This window comes from Mytilus edulis, chromosome 8 (genome assembly GCF_963676685.1).
Source record: "Mytilus edulis chromosome 8, xbMytEdul2.2, whole genome shotgun sequence".
NCBI lineage: Eukaryota > Metazoa > Mollusca > Bivalvia > Mytilida > Mytilidae > Mytilus > Mytilus edulis.
In genome coordinates this window covers 38,850,747-38,868,341 of record NC_092351.1, presented here as the reverse complement: position 1 = coordinate 38,868,341, position 17,595 = coordinate 38,850,747, and the positions used below count along the sequence as shown (strand labels likewise).

General features: G+C 33.7%; 1 protein-coding gene across 1 annotated transcript in view; it reads left to right on the top strand.

Moving 5' to 3' along the window:
• LOC139485502 (myosin-11-like) overlaps window positions 1-17,296 on the top strand; it is a 34,754-nt gene extending 17,458 nt beyond the window's left edge. Inside the window, exons 4-11 of the mRNA XM_071270030.1 lie at window positions 2,965-3,087; window positions 4,009-4,050; window positions 6,071-6,106; window positions 10,610-10,651; window positions 11,461-11,496; window positions 13,005-13,040; window positions 13,532-13,639; window positions 16,635-17,296. Of these exons, the coding sequence (XP_071126131.1) occupies window positions 2,965-3,087; window positions 4,009-4,050; window positions 6,071-6,106; window positions 10,610-10,651; window positions 11,461-11,496; window positions 13,005-13,040; window positions 13,532-13,639; window positions 16,635-17,108 (897 nt within the window). The 3' untranslated portion in view covers window positions 17,109-17,296. The remainder of the gene's footprint in view (window positions 1-2,964; window positions 3,088-4,008; window positions 4,051-6,070; window positions 6,107-10,609; window positions 10,652-11,460; window positions 11,497-13,004; window positions 13,041-13,531; window positions 13,640-16,634) is intronic.
• Window positions 17,297-17,595: the final 299 nt, after the last annotated feature.

The window sequence follows — 17,595 nt, the reverse complement described above, 5'->3', positions numbered from 1 at the left end:
TACTGATATATGTTTGAACATACATACTAAAGATGTCTTCCAGTTTTATAAATGATGTTATTTATTACAATGAGAGAGAAAAATAGATGCATATTAAGGCAAAACACTTGATAAAATATTTTGTATTATCATATGGCTGTGATTGCTAGATTCTTTTGATCCTTTTAAGATATCTTATATGGTAATAACAGACCAAAGCTTTTACCTCTAAAGAACAGACTCGTAAATATTAATAAACAAAAATACCAAACTTCAAAGAAAATTTTATAATTGAGGTCCGTAAAACATAACTTAATAAGTTGGTTTAACGATTAGACTGAGAAGTTAACACCGATGTAAAACGTTTCTCGTGTTCTTTAACTTGCACAAAACACTTTATGTATATCATATCAGGTGATGGTATCATCTGTAAAGCCATTTTTGAACATCTGAAAAGTATGGTGGCCGGATGCGGCCATTTCCTCTTTTCGTGTTTTCGGGTGTTCTCTCACTTTTCCAACGCGAAATCTGGAAATCGAGAAAGCAAAATCGAGAAATTGAGTAATCGGGAAATCGAGAAATTGGGAATTCGAGAAATCGGGAAATCGGGAAAGCAAACACGCGAAAGAAATTCATTTTCACTTTTGTGTTTTCGCTTTCGTTTTTTCGCGTTTTTGCTTTCTCAATTTCTCGATTTCCCCATTTCTCGATTTCCCCATTTCTCGATTTCCCTATTTCTCGATTTCCCTATTTCCCGATTTCTCAATTTCTTGATTTCGCTTTCTCGATTTCTCGATTTCCCGATTTCCCGATTTCGCGTTTGCAAAGTGAAGGAAGAAAACAAGAAAACGCGAAAAGGCGAAATGGCCGCATTTGGCCACCATAGAAAAGCCATTTTTGAACGGTAGAATGACATTCATCTTATTTTTAGCTCACCTGGCCCAAAGGGCCAAGTGAGCTTTTCTCATCACTTGGCGTCCGGCGTCCGTCGTCCGTCGTCGTCGTCGTCCGTCGTTAGCTTTTACAAAAATCTTCTCCTCTGAAACTACTGGGCCAATTTTTACCAAACTTGGCCACAATCATCATTGGGGTAGCTAGTTTAAAAATGGTGTCCGGTGACCCGGCCAACCAACCAAGATGGCCGCCATGGCTAAAAATAGAACATAGGGGTAAAATGCAGTTTTTGGCTTATAACTCAAAAACCAAAGCATTTAGAGCAAATCTGACACGAGGTAAAATTGTTTATCAGGTCAAGATCTATCTGCCCTGAAATTTTGAGATGAATCGGACAACCCGTTGATAGGTTGCTGCCCCTGAATTGGTAATTTTAAGGAAATTTTGCTGTTTTTGGTTATTATCTTGAATATTATTATAGATAGAGATAAATTGTAAACAGCAAAAATGTTCAGCAAAGTAAGATCTACAAATAAGTCAACATGGACCAAAATGGTCTGTTGACCCCTTTAGGAGTTATTGCCCTTTATAGTCAATTTTTAACCATTTTTCGTAAATCTTAGTTATCTTTTACAAAAATCTTCTCCTCTGAAACTAATGGGCCAAATTAAACCAAACTTGGCCACAATCATCATTTGGGTATCTAGTTTAAAAATTGTGTCCGATGACCCGCCCAACCAACCAAGATGGCCGCCATGGCTATAAATAGAACATAGGGGTAAAATGCAGTTTTTGGCTTATCACTCAAAAACCAAAGCATTTAGAGCAAATCTGACATGTGGTAAAATTGTTTATCAGGTCGAGATCTATCTGCAACAACAAAAGAGAGTTTTTAACGACCTCAGCTGGCTATACAACCCTTGCACAATCAACTGAATTTTGCAGAAATCATTAATAGGATAGATTGCCCTTATATAATAATTTTTTATTACCTTTTTGTTTTTTTTTGGCAAAGGGGGAGCAGGGGGTTTACAAAATTCTCCCTTGAAACAACTGTCAAATTTAAACAAACTTGGTTTAAATCACCACTAGGATATCCAGGGACCACTGTGTATGATGACCCTGCCTGCCCACATGGCTGAAATAAAACAGGTTTCAAATGCACTTTTTAGTATTATATCTCTGAAACTAAACGACAGTACAACAGTTGCATTTATCATGCATCAATTGTAAATGAAAATATCAGGTGAGCGACACAGGGTCCTTGGACCCTCTAGTTTCTAAATGCACAACTAATAACTTAAAAAGATGACATACCTTGTAAATGATAGGAAGTCATACGTGATAGTTTGTATTTGAACCTTTTAAAATGATTAAGTGACCGTTTATTATAAATTATCATAAAATCTGGAGGTTGCGTTTTGAAACTATCCGTTGCTCTTTTTTTCAGCGGTCTCTGGAAGATAAAGAATAAAATATTTTCTGCTACTTTTATTATCATTATGAGTCTAGTACTGCCATTTCAGTTTTTACCAAGCACAGATTTTTTTGATTTTTTTTAGCTTTATTTAGTATTATATGTCGCCTTGATAAGTAAAGACGGCGGTTCATGCATGCAGAATAACCGAGTGTTGGTCATTGGAGCGGTTCTTGTACCGTTTAACATTTCGTAAATCACAGTCATATTTTTATGCCCCATTTATGGGCATTATGTTTTCTGTTCTGTGCGTTCGTGCGTTCGTTCGTTCGTTCGTTCGTTCGTTCGTTCGTTCGTTCGTTCGTTCGTTCGTTCGTTCGTTTTCGTTCGTTCGTTCGTTCGTTCGTTCGTTCGTCCGTCCGTTCTTCCGTCTGTCCCGCTTCAGGTTAAAGTTTTTGGTCGAGGAAGTTTTTGATGAAGTTGAAGTCACATCAACTTGAAACTTAGTACACATGTTCCCTATGATATGATCTTTTTGATTTTAATGCCAAAGAAGAGATTTTCACGGTCCACTGAACATAGAAAATTATAGTACGGATGGGGCATCCGTGTACTGGGGACACATTCTTGTTATTTTTATGCATTTCAAAATTTTTTGCATATTTTTTTTAAAGCAATGTTACTGCACATGTGTAGAGCAAGAACGAAAACAGATGACGGAAATCAAAAAGCATACATGGGATATTGCCTGTTGCTTACATCAACAACCTGACCAATTAGTGGAAGCAGCACAAACAGTAAGTTACTTTTAGATGTTACGGCTTTCTATTTATAAATAATGCCTTTGTTCTTCCATTAACATTGTTTCTAAATACATTAAAATACTTCATATATAGATATTCATACCTGTTCTTTGATGAATATGTTGTTTTAATATTCATATCTTTCCAGTAATACGTATGCCGTTTAATGCATAGCTGCAAAACGATTTGTCATTCTATGTTTTATTATCCATCCATGATTGATGCATTTGTAGATTTGAATATTCATATCCATCAATTAATTCACTTGTCGTTTCAAAATTTCAAGTGGCGCCAAACATAGTTTCACAGATTTTCGGCCAAGTAATTGGTGGCTCTCAAGAGTAGAAAGATGTACTTTAATACAAATGATTCACCCTAATTGGTCCAATGGCCTATTGATCCTCTCAGAGATTTGTTTCATATCTGCGTTTTGATGCATTCTTCGCTAAAGAAACATCAGTGTACAAATATGTGCATCATGTTAGAATTGACGCCGTTTAATGTGATTAAATGTCTCCATACCTCTGATGGTAGACTGTCAGTCCCCAATGATGTCACTAGCCCAGGAGTTTAGTACTTTGGTATAGGCATTCAAATACTGATAATTTTATTATAAGTCATTGTTTTAAAACTTAAAAAATCATTTACAATTCCAGGAATTATCTTCCTCTTTCATTGCTCTGATACCTTGTCTCCATTTGCCAATTCTTTTGGTTCTTTTTATCAAACAGGACTACACAGATATTCCAGTTTGCCACCACACCAGCTCTTCTATTTATAATTTGATACGTGTACAGATGTTGTCGTTTCTGTATACAATTTCCTTAATGATTATGCCGAAAAAACGATTATAGTGAATTCCTGACTTAAATAATATTTGTTAGAATTTATTAACATGATATCTGATTTGTTTAGACACACTTTTTTAAGATGGCTAAAGGGGAAGAAGATAAAAAGGTAAATTATATGTTATTTTACTGCAGTTTATTACTAGAAATTGTTGATATTCGTCAGCAGATCACCTTGCACTCTTTTGTGTTAAAAATGTTATTCTAATGTAGGTTTACTGCACATACACATTGTTGATGTCAGATGATCGTCTGCAGTTATTCCTTCGCAAATTAGCGTTATTCTATTTATATAATAATGTTGTGTTTAACATTGAATATGCGAAAATAGTAGCCAGGGTGATAGACAATAGTGCACGACCTGTCTCTCACCCTGGCTACTATTTTCCATAGTCAATGTTAAACACAACATTAATATCATTATTATACTGACTAATTACTATTTTGAATAGTGGTGTATTTCAACAAAAAAATGCCCTTTATGTAACTCTGCATATACATGTATTTGTACTGCAACTATTCGTGTTTATTTCCTAAATATATTTACATAGCTATATTTTGTATAATGTCAGTTTCATCATGGAACATTTTCTCCACAATCAGAGGTCCATTTAGGGATGAAAATAAGATTCAAAAGATTGAAAAGTATGTGTTTTGAGGTGAAATGATTGATTTCAACTCTATCTGAATATAAATCATTATTGACTAGTTAAACAAGTAGAACTCTGCTTAAGTTTGTGCTAAAGGTTGTCTTAAACTTGCTATGAGGTACCTTTATTTTGCTCTTGTTGAAGGTATGAAGTCAGGTTGACTTCAAGATGAAGAAGTACCAAAAAGGCATCGTGTCATAGCTTTGATTGCCCGGTATTGTTTTGAATTTTGTCTTAACAAGGTTTACTCCATACCCCTTCCATTTCATTCTCATTAACATTTTCCTTAGTACTCAATAACTTACATAAAAAAAACAGTGATGTGGTCATAACTATTTATCTGCAACAAATGACTCCTAAAGTATTCAAACAATTTTGGCAGAAGTAAACAAAAACGTTCTAACAGAAACTAGAGTATTTTAAAGTCTCTTAAAATGTGAGATTTCAAATGGTATCGACTAATTCCCCCTTATTGTTCAATTGGAAATTATTAGTTAATTAATTGTCAGGTTAATAAATCCATCCCACTTGTTTGTCAAAGCAACTAAGCTCCACCTTTGCACGTGAAATTGACAATGATTGACGTGAAAATCAATAGTATGTTGCAACGGCAAGGCATACTATTTTTGCATAGTGCAGGTAACGCTATATATTTCTTTTAAAAACTATGCCAAAATAAAGCAATTTTACTATAGAAGGACATTCTCACAGGAAGTATAATAATGTATTTTATAACTAACAACTATTCGTTTGCAGTTTATCATTTATTATTTTGAGTTATTCTAATATGGGTTAATACTCACAAATTTTAGATATTATTTTGCAGTTTAACACTGACTTTGCGTTTTTCAACTGCAGATATTTCACTGAATAAGTGTTTTTTGTGCTATACTTCTGCAGTTTAACACTCACAAATTGTTCATAATTTACAACAGTTTATTACTCACTAAACGAAGTTACTCTACCACAACATAACACTAGCACATTTGTGTTATCCATTAGAGCTTACTATTTACATTAGTTCTTGTTTTGCATTATATATTTCAAATGAGAAAAAAAAACAATTCATAGATATTTTGAAACTGTAAAATGCTGACTAAAATTACATAATTGAATAGAAACAAAACGTGCACTTTTCAACACTTCTGTGTTGACTTGGGTTATCATTGATATGTTCATAATTATAAATTAACTGTTAACAAAACTTTGAATTTTAAAATACTAAGGCTGTTCTACCTCAGGAATAGATTACCTTAGCTGTATTTAGCAAAACGTTTCGGAATTTTTGGTCCTCAATGCTCTTTAACTTCGTACTTTATTTGGGTTTTTTTTAAACATTTTTCGATTCCAGCGTCACTGATGGGTCTTTTGTAGACGAAACGCTTGTCTCTCGTTATTAAAAAAAATCCTGGTATCTATGATGAGTTTTTTGTACTATTGGTTACAGATTAAAACTTGTTTAATGCAACATTTTTACAGGCTGCGACGCAAGTACCGTATCAAAAAGCGAATACGGTAAGTTTGTTTTTCATATGTTCAACAATCAAGTTTAACCCACACAGGTATACAATTTCAAATCATTGCATCGTTCAAGAATGTTTAATGTAATTACATTAATACTACTTACATCTTCCGTGTGTCTTCAAACAGCAGAGGATACAATAATCCATTATTTTGGTATTGGCACAAAAATACGGAAATAGTCTGATAGTAATTCGCTGTTTTAAACTTAGGAAATCATTTATAATTGTGGGAATGTTTACCCCTCGTTTTCGCGTTTAGCTATATATTTATTCTCATACTGCATGAATATTCTTTCTACCTTCCCTTTATGTAAAAGCGCAAAAAATAAAAACTATATAACTTTCTCTTTGTAACATTTGTGATTGCATATGACAACAAAATAATATAATTTTTATGATACCGAAACTATACATATAAATCATACGTTTATTTAGAAGGGAATACTTATCTGAATGAATCGTTTTAACCCAAATTTGATTTTATACATGTATCAAATAGGAAAGAGTAAAAATAAACTAGGCGTACACCTCCAGTTTGTGAGGCGTATGAAATGGGAAAGAGTAAAGATAAACTAGACTTACACTTCCAGTTCGTGAGGCGTATGAAATGGGAAAGAGTAAAAATAACCAAGGCTTACACTTTCAGTTCTTGAGGCGTATGACATGGGAAAGAGTAAAGATAAACTAGACTTACACTTCCAGTTCGTGAGGCGTATGAAATGGGAAAGAGTAAAAATAAATAAGGCTTACACTTCAAGTTCGTGAGGCGTATGAAATGGAAAAGAGTAAAAATAAACAAAGCTTACACTTCCAGTTCGTGAGGCGTATGAAATGGAAAAGAGTAAAGATAAACTAGACTTACACTTCCAGTTCGTGAGGCGTATGAAATGGAAAAGAGTAAAAATAAACTAGGCTTACACTTCCAGTTCCTGAGGCGTATGAAACGGGAAAGAGTAAAAAAAACAAAGCTTACACTTTCAGTTTGTTAGGCGTATGAAATGGGAAAGAGTAAAAATAAACTAGGCTTAATCTTCCAGTTCGTGAGGCGTATGAAATGGAAAAGAGTAAAAATAAACTAGGCTTACACTTCCAGTTTGTGAGGCGTATGAAATAGAAAAGAGTAAACATAAACAAGGCTTACACTTCCAGTTCGTGAGACGTATGAAATGGAAAAGAGAAAAAATGAACTAGGCTTACACTTCCAGTTCGTGAGGCGTATGAAATAGAAAAGAGTAAAAACAAACAAGGCTTACTCTTCCAGTTCGTGAGGCATATGACATGGGAAAGAGTAAAAATAAACTAGGCTTACACTTCCAGTTCGTGAGGCGTATGAAATAGAAAAGAGTAAACATAAACTAGGCTAACACTTCCAGTTCGTGAGGCGTATGCAATAGAAAAGAGAGAAAAAAACAAGGCTTACACTTCCAGTTCGTGAGGCGTATGAAATGGGAAAGAGTAAAAATAAACAAGGCTTACACTTCCAGTTCGTGAGGCGTATGAAATGGGAAAGAGTAAAAATAACCAAGGCTTACACTTCCAGTTCTTGAGGCGTATGACATGGGAAAGAGTAAAGATAAACTAGACTTACACTTCCAGTTCGTGAGGCGTATGAAATGGGAAAGAGTAAAAATAAATAAGGCTTACACTTCAAGTTCGTGAGGCGTATGAAATGGAAAAGAGTAAAAATAAACAAAGCTTACACTTCCAGTTCGTGAGGCGTATGGTATGGAAAAGAGTAAAGATAAACTAGACTTACAGTTCCAGTTCGTGAGGCGTATGAAATGGGAAAGAGTAAAACTAAAGAAGGCTTACACTTTCAGTTAGTTAGGCGTATGAAATGGAAAAGAGTAAAAATAAACTAGGCTTACACTTCCAGTTCCTGAGGCGTATGAAACGGGAAAGAGTAAAAATAAACAAAGCTTACACTTTCAGTTTGTTAGGCGTATGAAATGGGAAAGAGTAAAAATAAACTAGGCTTAATCTTCCAGTTCGTGAGGCGTATGAAATAGAAAAGAGTAAAAATAAACTAGGCTTACACTTCCAGTTTGTGAGGCGTATGAAATAGAAAAGAGTAAACATAAACAAGGCTTACACTTCCAGTTCGTGAGACGTATGAAATGGAAAAGACTAAAAATGAACTAGGCTTACACTTCCAGTTCGTGAGGCGTATGAAATAGAAAAGAGTAAAAACAAACAAGGCTTACTCTTCCAGTTCGTGAGGCATATGACATGGGAAAGAGTAAAAATAAACTAGGCTTACACTTCCAGTTCGTGAGGCGTATGAAATAGAAAAGAGTAAACATAAACTAGGCTAACACTTCCAGTTCGTGAGGCGTATGCAATAGAAAAGAGAGAAAAAAACAAGGCTTACACTTCCAGTTCGTGAGGCGTATGAAATGGGAAAGAGTAAAAATAAACAAGGCTTACACTTCCAGTTCGTGAGGCGTATGAAATGGGAAAGAGTAAAAATAACCAAGGCTTACACTTCCAGTTCTTGAGGCGTATGACATGGGAAAGAGTAAAGATAAACTAGACTTACACTTCCAGTTCGTGAGGCGTATGAAATGGGAAAGAGTAAAAATAAATAAGGCTTACACTTCAAGTTCGTGAGGCGTATGAAATGGAAAAGAGTAAAAATAAACAAAGCTTACACTTCCAGTACGTGAGGCGTATGGTATGGAAAAGAGTAAAGATAAACTAGACTTACAGTTCCAGTTCGTGAGGCGTATGAAATGGGAAAGAGTAAAAATAAAGAAGGCTTACACTTTCAGTTAGTTAGGCGTATGAAATGGAAAAGAGTAAAAATAAACTAGGCTTACACTTCCAGTTCCTGAGGCGTATGAAACGGGAAAGAGTAAAAATAAACAAAGCTTACACTTTCAGTTTGTTAGGCGTATGAAATGGGAAAGAGTAAAAATAAACTAGGCTTAATCTTCCAGTTCGTGAGGCGTATGAAATGGAAAAGAGTAAAAATAAACTAGGCTTACACTTCCAGTTTGTGAGGCGTATGAAATAGAAAAGAGTAAACATAAGCAAGGCTTACACTTCCAGTTCGTGAGACGTATGAAATGGAAAAGACTAAAAATGAACTAGGCTTACACTTCCAGTTCGTGAGGCGTATGACATGGAAAAGAGTAAAAATAAACTAGGCTTACACCTCCAGTTCGTGAGGCGTATGAAATAGAAAAGAGTAAATATAAACTAGGCTAACACTTCCAGTTCGTGAGGCGTATGCAATAGAAAAGAGAAAAAAAAACAAGGCTTACACTTCCAGTTCGTGGGGCGTATGCAATAGAAAAGAGAAAAAAAACAAGGCTTACACTTCCAGTTCGTGAGGCGTATGAAATGGGAAAGAGTAAAAATAAACAAGGCTTTCACTTCCAGTTCGTAAGGCGTATGAAATTGGAAAGAGTAAAAATAAACAAGGCTTACACTTCCAGTTCTTGAGGCGTATGGAATTGGAAAGAATAAAAATAAACAAGGCTTACACTTCCAGTTCGTGAGGCGTATGAAATGGGAAAGAGTAAAAATAAATAAGGCTTACACTTCAAGTTCGTGAGGCGTATGAAATGGAAAAGAGTAAAAATAAACAAAGCTTACACCTCCAGATCGTGAGGCGTATGAAATGTGAAAGAGTAAAAATAAACAAGGCTTACACTTCCAGTTCGTGAGGCGTATGAAATGGGAAAGAGTAAAAATAAACAAGGCCCACACTTCCAGTTCGTGAGGCGTATGAAATGTGAAAGAGTAAAAATAATCAAGGCTTACACTTCCAGTTCGTAAGGCGAATGAAATGAAAAAGAGTAAACATAAACATGACTTACACTTCCAGTTCGTGAGGCGTATGCAATTAGAAAGTTACAATTTTACTTTGTAAGATAATAATTTCAATTTGTAGCAAAGTTAAAATATGGTAATACAAAGCAATTCTCAACTGCGCCACTTTTCACCTTCAAGTAAAATCACTATCAAGTCGTGAACAATTCAGTATACCTTACGATCAATTTTTATCGCAAATTGTTTTTTTGAAAATAGTATTTGGCATATATCAGTAAACTGATTTCATCGAAACTCAGTAAAAAAGTTAAGAGTATAAAATTTCTGTAAACTCGATTTTCAACAGGGACCAATGAATATAATGTATTTTGTCAGCCATTCAGGATTTCAAATAATTGTAACTTTTTATTGTCAATAGCAGAGCATTGTGTTATAATGGTTAAGGCGTATTTTGATATAAAGGTGAATGCTTTACCTATCTTTAGTAGGTTTAATTACCATCTATTCTTTCGTGCTACACTTTCTATAGTTTAATATGGCTTATCAAACATATGATTATACTAGTTTTAACGTATCAGTACAAAAATAATAATTATAAATGTAAAAAAAAAGTCAACAATAGTGATTGTTACAGAATAATTTCTGATTTACATCTTTGCTAACTATCACAGAGATAATTCCTTTAGAAATGTATTTACTTCAATTCTGTTTGTTTTAGACACACTTTTCCCCAAACACTAAAGTAGAAGAAGATAAAAAGGTGAGTTATTGATTGTAAATAGTTGTAATTTTTCGTATTTGTAATGGGACTGTCAGTTTGTGATCGACTAATGAGTTTGAATATCTACTAAGTATATTTAGCGATATATTTCTTTTTTCAATTCTATCGTAGTTTATTACTCAAACTTGTTGATATTCCTCTGCAGTTTATCACACTACTAGTATTTGGTCGTAATTTTACTGCAGTTTATCACACTATTTGGTCGTAATTTTACTGCAGTTTATCACACTATTTGGTCGTAATTTTACTGCAGTTTATCACACTATTTCGTCGTAATTTTACTGCCGTTTCTCACACTTTTTGGTCGTAATTTTACTGCAGTTTATCACACCGTTTGGGAGTTATTCTGCAGTTTGTCGCGCAATGGTTCGTGTATTCCACTGTAGTGTTACACTTAAACTAAGTATGTATTTTTCCCCTTCACACATTGGCGCTATTCTACTGCAGCTTTTCGTTCGCATTTGAAGCTATTAATATGGTTAAGCACTCTCATATTATTCATATTCGTATGCAGCTACTCACTTACAAGTTTGAGCTATATTTCAGTAGTTCCACACTCAGAAATTATATTTTTATTTTATTTTTATATTAGAGTTTATCACTGACTAATTAATGTTATTTGGTGCAGCTAACCATTTACTTGATTTCTTACTAAACAAGTTATTTTAAATGAAAACATAAAAAAAAATCAATCGATATATTAAAATGATTAAATACTGCGTGAAATGACATCATAACAATATAAAAAAAAACATAAATGTAAACTTGTTTAAATCATTATTTCACAGACTGTAACACAAGTGCCAAACCAAAAGGCAAATATGGTAAGTTGTAATATTTTTCAGCTTTAACTGTGATGAATAGACTGTTACCTCTTAAGTTACACTTCAACTTATTCGAATTCGTACTTGTGCAATTTAGGCGAGAGGGATTACGCATTTACATTGCAGGTTCAGTTGATAAAAATGAAAGAGTGTCCATATTGGAAAGCAAAACAAAGAAAGGATCATTTCGTTGAATCATTCTGCTTATACAATATAATCTTTTACAAGACAAATTGATGATGTACATGTATATATCTTAATCGATGACTAGAAATCAAACAGCTTTATAAAAATAAATTGCCATGGCGTTGTCAGTTTATTTTCGCGTTTAAATATCCATTCAGTATATTTCGCCTCTCTTAAATGAGATGGCTTATTAAATACATGTCAAATGCTGATCCATAATAACACGTCCATTCATTGTAAAAAATCGTCTTTTTGGGCGTTTAGTAAATTAGATATTCTTTTCATTATGTTAAAAATTTGACAGCTAATATTCATTTCATTTTGTTCACCAAACGGTTTTGAGCGTACATAATAAAGATATTTTTTCTGGAGCACGTGTAATGACAGAACGTGTGACATGCCTGCTTTTTAATCGGTATTAATACGTTTATGAAATTTAAGATGAACTATTTGAAATTAGGAAATGCATCTACTTCTTCCATTGCCCTGATTCTGTGTCTGCGTCTTACATGATGTATGTTTCTTTTCGGTGATAAGACTTATTCGACGTTTGAACTTGGGCTTTGGATTTTTTAATATATTAAAGCAAACATTATAAAGACATTTTAAAACTCAGTAGTGACACCAATTTACAGTTCTGTACAATATTGCAATGCTCATCTGGTGCAGTTACTACCGTATAGTACTGTCATTGGGTTGTTTCCTCTGCTGTAGTTCTAAAAGAAAACGAGGATATCATAATGACAGTAGCTCAGTACTTCGATACTGACATAGCATGAAACTATGGATATTCTTTTGTTGAAATGTGATGTTGTTTCACTCATGATAAAATAATTTGATTTTAAAATATTTATCTCCTTCACGCAGATTCCTATTCGTTGTTTGTTCATTCTTTTGTTAATTAAGTAGGCCTTTTTCAGTCTGCAGCGTGTTTATTATATTTCATCCTATATATATCATCGAGCATCACTGACATCTCTAGCATGATAAAACTATTAGTTTTAAGGCTGAGTACATTAACTTATATAAGATTGAAGTTTTTGGTATCCAGTGCTCCTCAACTTTTCTCTTTTACTGAAGTTTCACACTCACAAATGTTTGGTTTTGCACTTTGGCTTATCACTACCTTATTGGTGTTATTTGATGCAGCTCACCATTTACATATTTTTGGGGCTAAAAACGTATTTCAAATCAAAAATTAAAATGATTCATCGATATATTAAAATTATTAAATACTGCACGACATGAAATAATTAAATGAAACAATACATCTTAAACTGTTCGATTGAAAATTTAAACTCATTAAATTCATTCTTTGACAGGCTGCAACACAAGTACCAAACCAAAAGGCGAATGCAGTAAGTTGTTGTATTAAATTAGCTGTAACTTCGTTGACTCTTAAATCTGAAGCTCAACCAACACAGGTATACACACTTGGCCTCGAAACAAAATTGTTGGGCGTTTTTCCAGGAAACATGTCGAGCATACTAAAATTTCCAATATTTCATTTTTAGCAGCCATTCAGGAGAAAATTTGACATGATTATACAAATATACAGTATTCAGTGTCTTAATCAGGCAACATATTTAAAAACAAAAAAATGCGGCTGATAACTCATAACTATACCACTGTGTCGTGTCTCTGATGGTGAACTGATAGTCCCTAAAGTATAACCACCCCAGCTCTTCAGAATTAGAATTAGGATTTAGAATTATACATATTTTCGCATCCAGAATCACCGGAGAGACATGTATTGTCGAAATGCAAATGTTGGGCAGTAAAATTGGTACCGTTAATGTTATTACTTAGTTCAAAATGCAAAACAATGCAACTGACTTATGTATTGTAGGAAAATATGCTGAAAATACTTGCTATACAGAAATGCATGGAGGAGTTACTTAATATTGTCCACGAGCGAAGAAAGTATGATAAAAAGCTATTGGAATATGTCATGCAGGTAAAAACTGTTGACTTGTGTTTTGAAGTCAATCCCTTTATTGTTTTGCGCATTATATCTTTTTGTTATTGAGACAAAACTCATTAGTCTTAAACAAGTTGTTTAAAACTTGTTTCTCTAACGTCTAGTTTAGATAGTTGAACATATACATTTATTAATTATGACTAATCATTAGAACAATAACAAAACAAGTGAAACTGCTCACTGATGATACCCCCGCCAAATACTTGACGGTAAACAGGTGGTTGTTGAGTGATGACTCTGAAGACGCATCACACAGTATTGCTGACTTATATAAACCCTGAAACCAAATTTCAGATAGCCTTTTTATGCAGTTCCTGAGAAAAATGTGACGAACATTTTCAACTTTTATGTCATGTGTGAAATGTTGTAGTGTTCGGTAAACAGGATGTTGTTGAGTGATGAATCTGAAAACGTATAACACGGTATAGCTGACTTTTATAAATCCTGAAACCAAATTTCAAAAATCCTTGTAATGTAGTTCCTGAGAAAAATGCGACGAAATATTTTCATGGGACGGACAGACGTACGGACGGAAGGACGGATGGATGGACGGAGAGACAGAGGTAAAACAGTATACATTCACTTTTTTTTTTTAAAGCGGGGGTATAATGATGGGATACATAAGTACAGAGTCACGTCTAACGGATATCATCAAAAACAGACTAAACAGTAAAAGTTATATCCATAAAGACAAATAAAAGAATAACACATTATTTAGTCGATAAACAATGTCAATACCCATAATCTATACTTCAAAACCATCGTGTATTGTTTGTGAAGTTTATATGGAATACTATAAATCAACAAGATATTGGTACCTTCCGATGGACTTTTTTTTCAGAAAAAGTACGAGACGTTCTTTGACGTACCCCTGCTTCATCAACTTTCTGCTCAGACACTTGTGATGTTTTACAAAGTCTGAGTTAGAGCTTTGTATAATATTCTGACAATATTTTAAGTTCTGTAAAAGTTTTTTGAAACGACGAAAATTAAAAAATAAAACAATGAGTAATTTCCCATTTTAAGTACGTTTAAGACGGGGAGAAATTATGTCAGTGACAATTACCATTTGAAAGTTATGCTGCTTTGTTCGATTGGTATCCACAAGTAAAACGTGAAATGAAGAGAAAAAAGGAATGCCTTTCAATATACAGAATAACGAAAAGGAAAAGATAAATATGATTAGAGTGTGCATTTGATTATCATGATGCAGATAGCCATTTACTTTTATTGTGGTATCTCGTTTTGAAGTTTTAAAATTAATCGAAATGCTTTGAAGTTAAAAAAAAAAAAGAGAGAAAAAGAAAAGCTTCTGCACTGACTGCTTTAAAATCCAAAATCTTCATTGACATTGTCATTTTTACAGAGACAAAAAGCTTTGTTACGATAAATAAAGGCAACAGTAGTATACGCTGTTCAAAACTCATAAATACATGGACAAAAAACAAAATCGGGGTAACAAACTAAAACCGAGGGAAACGCATTAAATATAAGAGGAGAACAACGACACAATACTAAAATGTAACACACAGTAACGGACCAAGCATCAGACAAAATCCCTCGAGAATAACAAATATAACATCAAAACCAATGACTAATGACCGAAATTGAACACAAATGTACTTGGTCCAGTATTAAGCACTAAACACGTACAGAAATATTAGTTTCTGCATTTTAAGGCAGAATGTCGATGTAAGCTAAAAGCGAAAAATTAAAACAACGAATGTCCGAGCATATTCAGATATAAATTATGCATATCATGTTAATGATGCATTCTCATCTAGAATTTTTTTTTTTAAACCACACACAAATATGGTAAAGAGCAAACATCTGTTATTGATATTGCCATTATTATTATGTCGTGTAGGTAATAACAGTAACATATATGCATTAAAACATATAATTTACAAATATGTACAAGTACCGACTCGAGATTTAGAAATATTGAAATTGATTCGTTTTTCGTGGATCCTTGATTACTTTATACTTGGAAATATGATTTCGGAATTGAAAATTGTATAAAAAGGTGCCTGTTGTCTTTATAAATATTTCTTATACTGTTTAGTCTATTTCTTGTGAAATCCATTTGACGTGACTCTGGACTTATACATCCCATCATTGTGTTATTTTTCTTTGATAATTTTGGTATTCTTTTCCATTTTTGACTGTGCTTTATTGATATGCCTGTCTAGTTATTTTTTTTTATATATATACATTACCGTTGCTCTGTACTTATACCTCCCGTCATTGTGTTGATATGCGATGATAAGTTAAATGCTCTTGTCTTTCCTTTTAAGCTAATTTGCTTTGTCTATATGCCTTTTTGTGCTTCTTTGTTATATATATATATATATATATATATTTGTTTGTTTTATAGTGGTTACGATTATAACACAATGTTGACTGCTGTACCCTTTTTTACCTGTCTGTTTGTTTTATTCACACACCGTTGTCAATATAATGGAATTGGATGGGACTGTCATTACAAGTGAGAGGTTAGGCTAGCTATATCACCAGGTTCAATCCACCATTTTCTACATGAGAAAATGCCTGTACCAATTCTGGAATATGACAGTTGTTATCCATTCGTTTGATGTGTTTAGGCATTTGATTTTGCCATTTGATTAGGGACTTTTCGTTTTGAATTTTCCTCGGAGTTCAGAATTTTTGTGATTTTACTTTTTTGGTATCCGAAAAACTTTAAAAGAACCAATAAACCACATAATCGTGCATTTTGTAATAACTCGAATAAATCGAACCGTTTAAATGATCACAGCATTGGTCAAAATCTACCGTATCTTATATGAGTTGTTAATGTCTTCAAGATTGATAAAGTCACCAAGCAGTGTTTTATTAGAAAGTAATAAATCATAACATTGTTTATGATTGAAAAAGATCAACAAATTTTTGCATTGATTTGAATATTAAAACATACATTATGCTATGTCAAAACATTTTGTTTTTATTTTAGAAAAATGTGAAACAGTTTGAACGCTACAGAAAGTCTGGTTCTCCAAACCAAGTCATCAAGTTCGTGAAACGTTGTACAGAACTTTGCTGGAGCATGGTTATCAAAGAGCCGTCAATGGTTCTGGTTTATGACCAGTTAGAAGGAAAGCCGATTGATAAAAACCTGTTCTCCCCATATACCAAAAATGGATCCGTCATCGACTTTGTGGTCTGGCCTGCCTTGATTTTACACAATAATGGTCCTATCTTACAAAAAGGGAGTGTGCAGGGTAAAGATATTGCTGTACTGGCAGATACGCAACAGAAAATTGATTCCCGATTGGCAAACAGCATACCTGCAACAAGTACATGTGGATCGTCTACATTCATCGTACGTGACTCTGTCAAAGGGAACGATAACATCCAAGTCATTATACCAACAGATGAGGCAAATCAGAGCGTTAAGGTGAAAGAAGGAGGTCGAAATGAACAGTGAACGAATGATAATCATTCAGCCTCAGTATTGGCATAATAACTTTCTAACAGCATTAGTGTATAGATATCGTGTATATTGTATTCATAATGAATTCGCATTCATTTATAACAATAATTATACTGCATGTCAAGTGATCAATCTAACCAAAAATAAATTGTTCACCTTTGAACACAAAAACAACATTTTAATCAAGGTATATATTGCAACCTTCGACATACTAAAGAGAGACGGAAGATATCAAAGGAATAGTCAAACTAATAAGACGAAAACGAACTGCAAATACCATTGCAAAAACACGAAAAAACGACAAAAAAACGAAAACAATCTACAAAAGACAGCACACAGAAAACTAAAAACTGAGCAAAATTAATCCTACAAAAAAAAAAGAATTACCTTTGTTGCACCGGAAGGGTAAGCAGGTCCTTCACATGTGATACCCTTATTGTTACTCGTGTAAACAAAAACCCGGTGATAATTCCTAATGTCA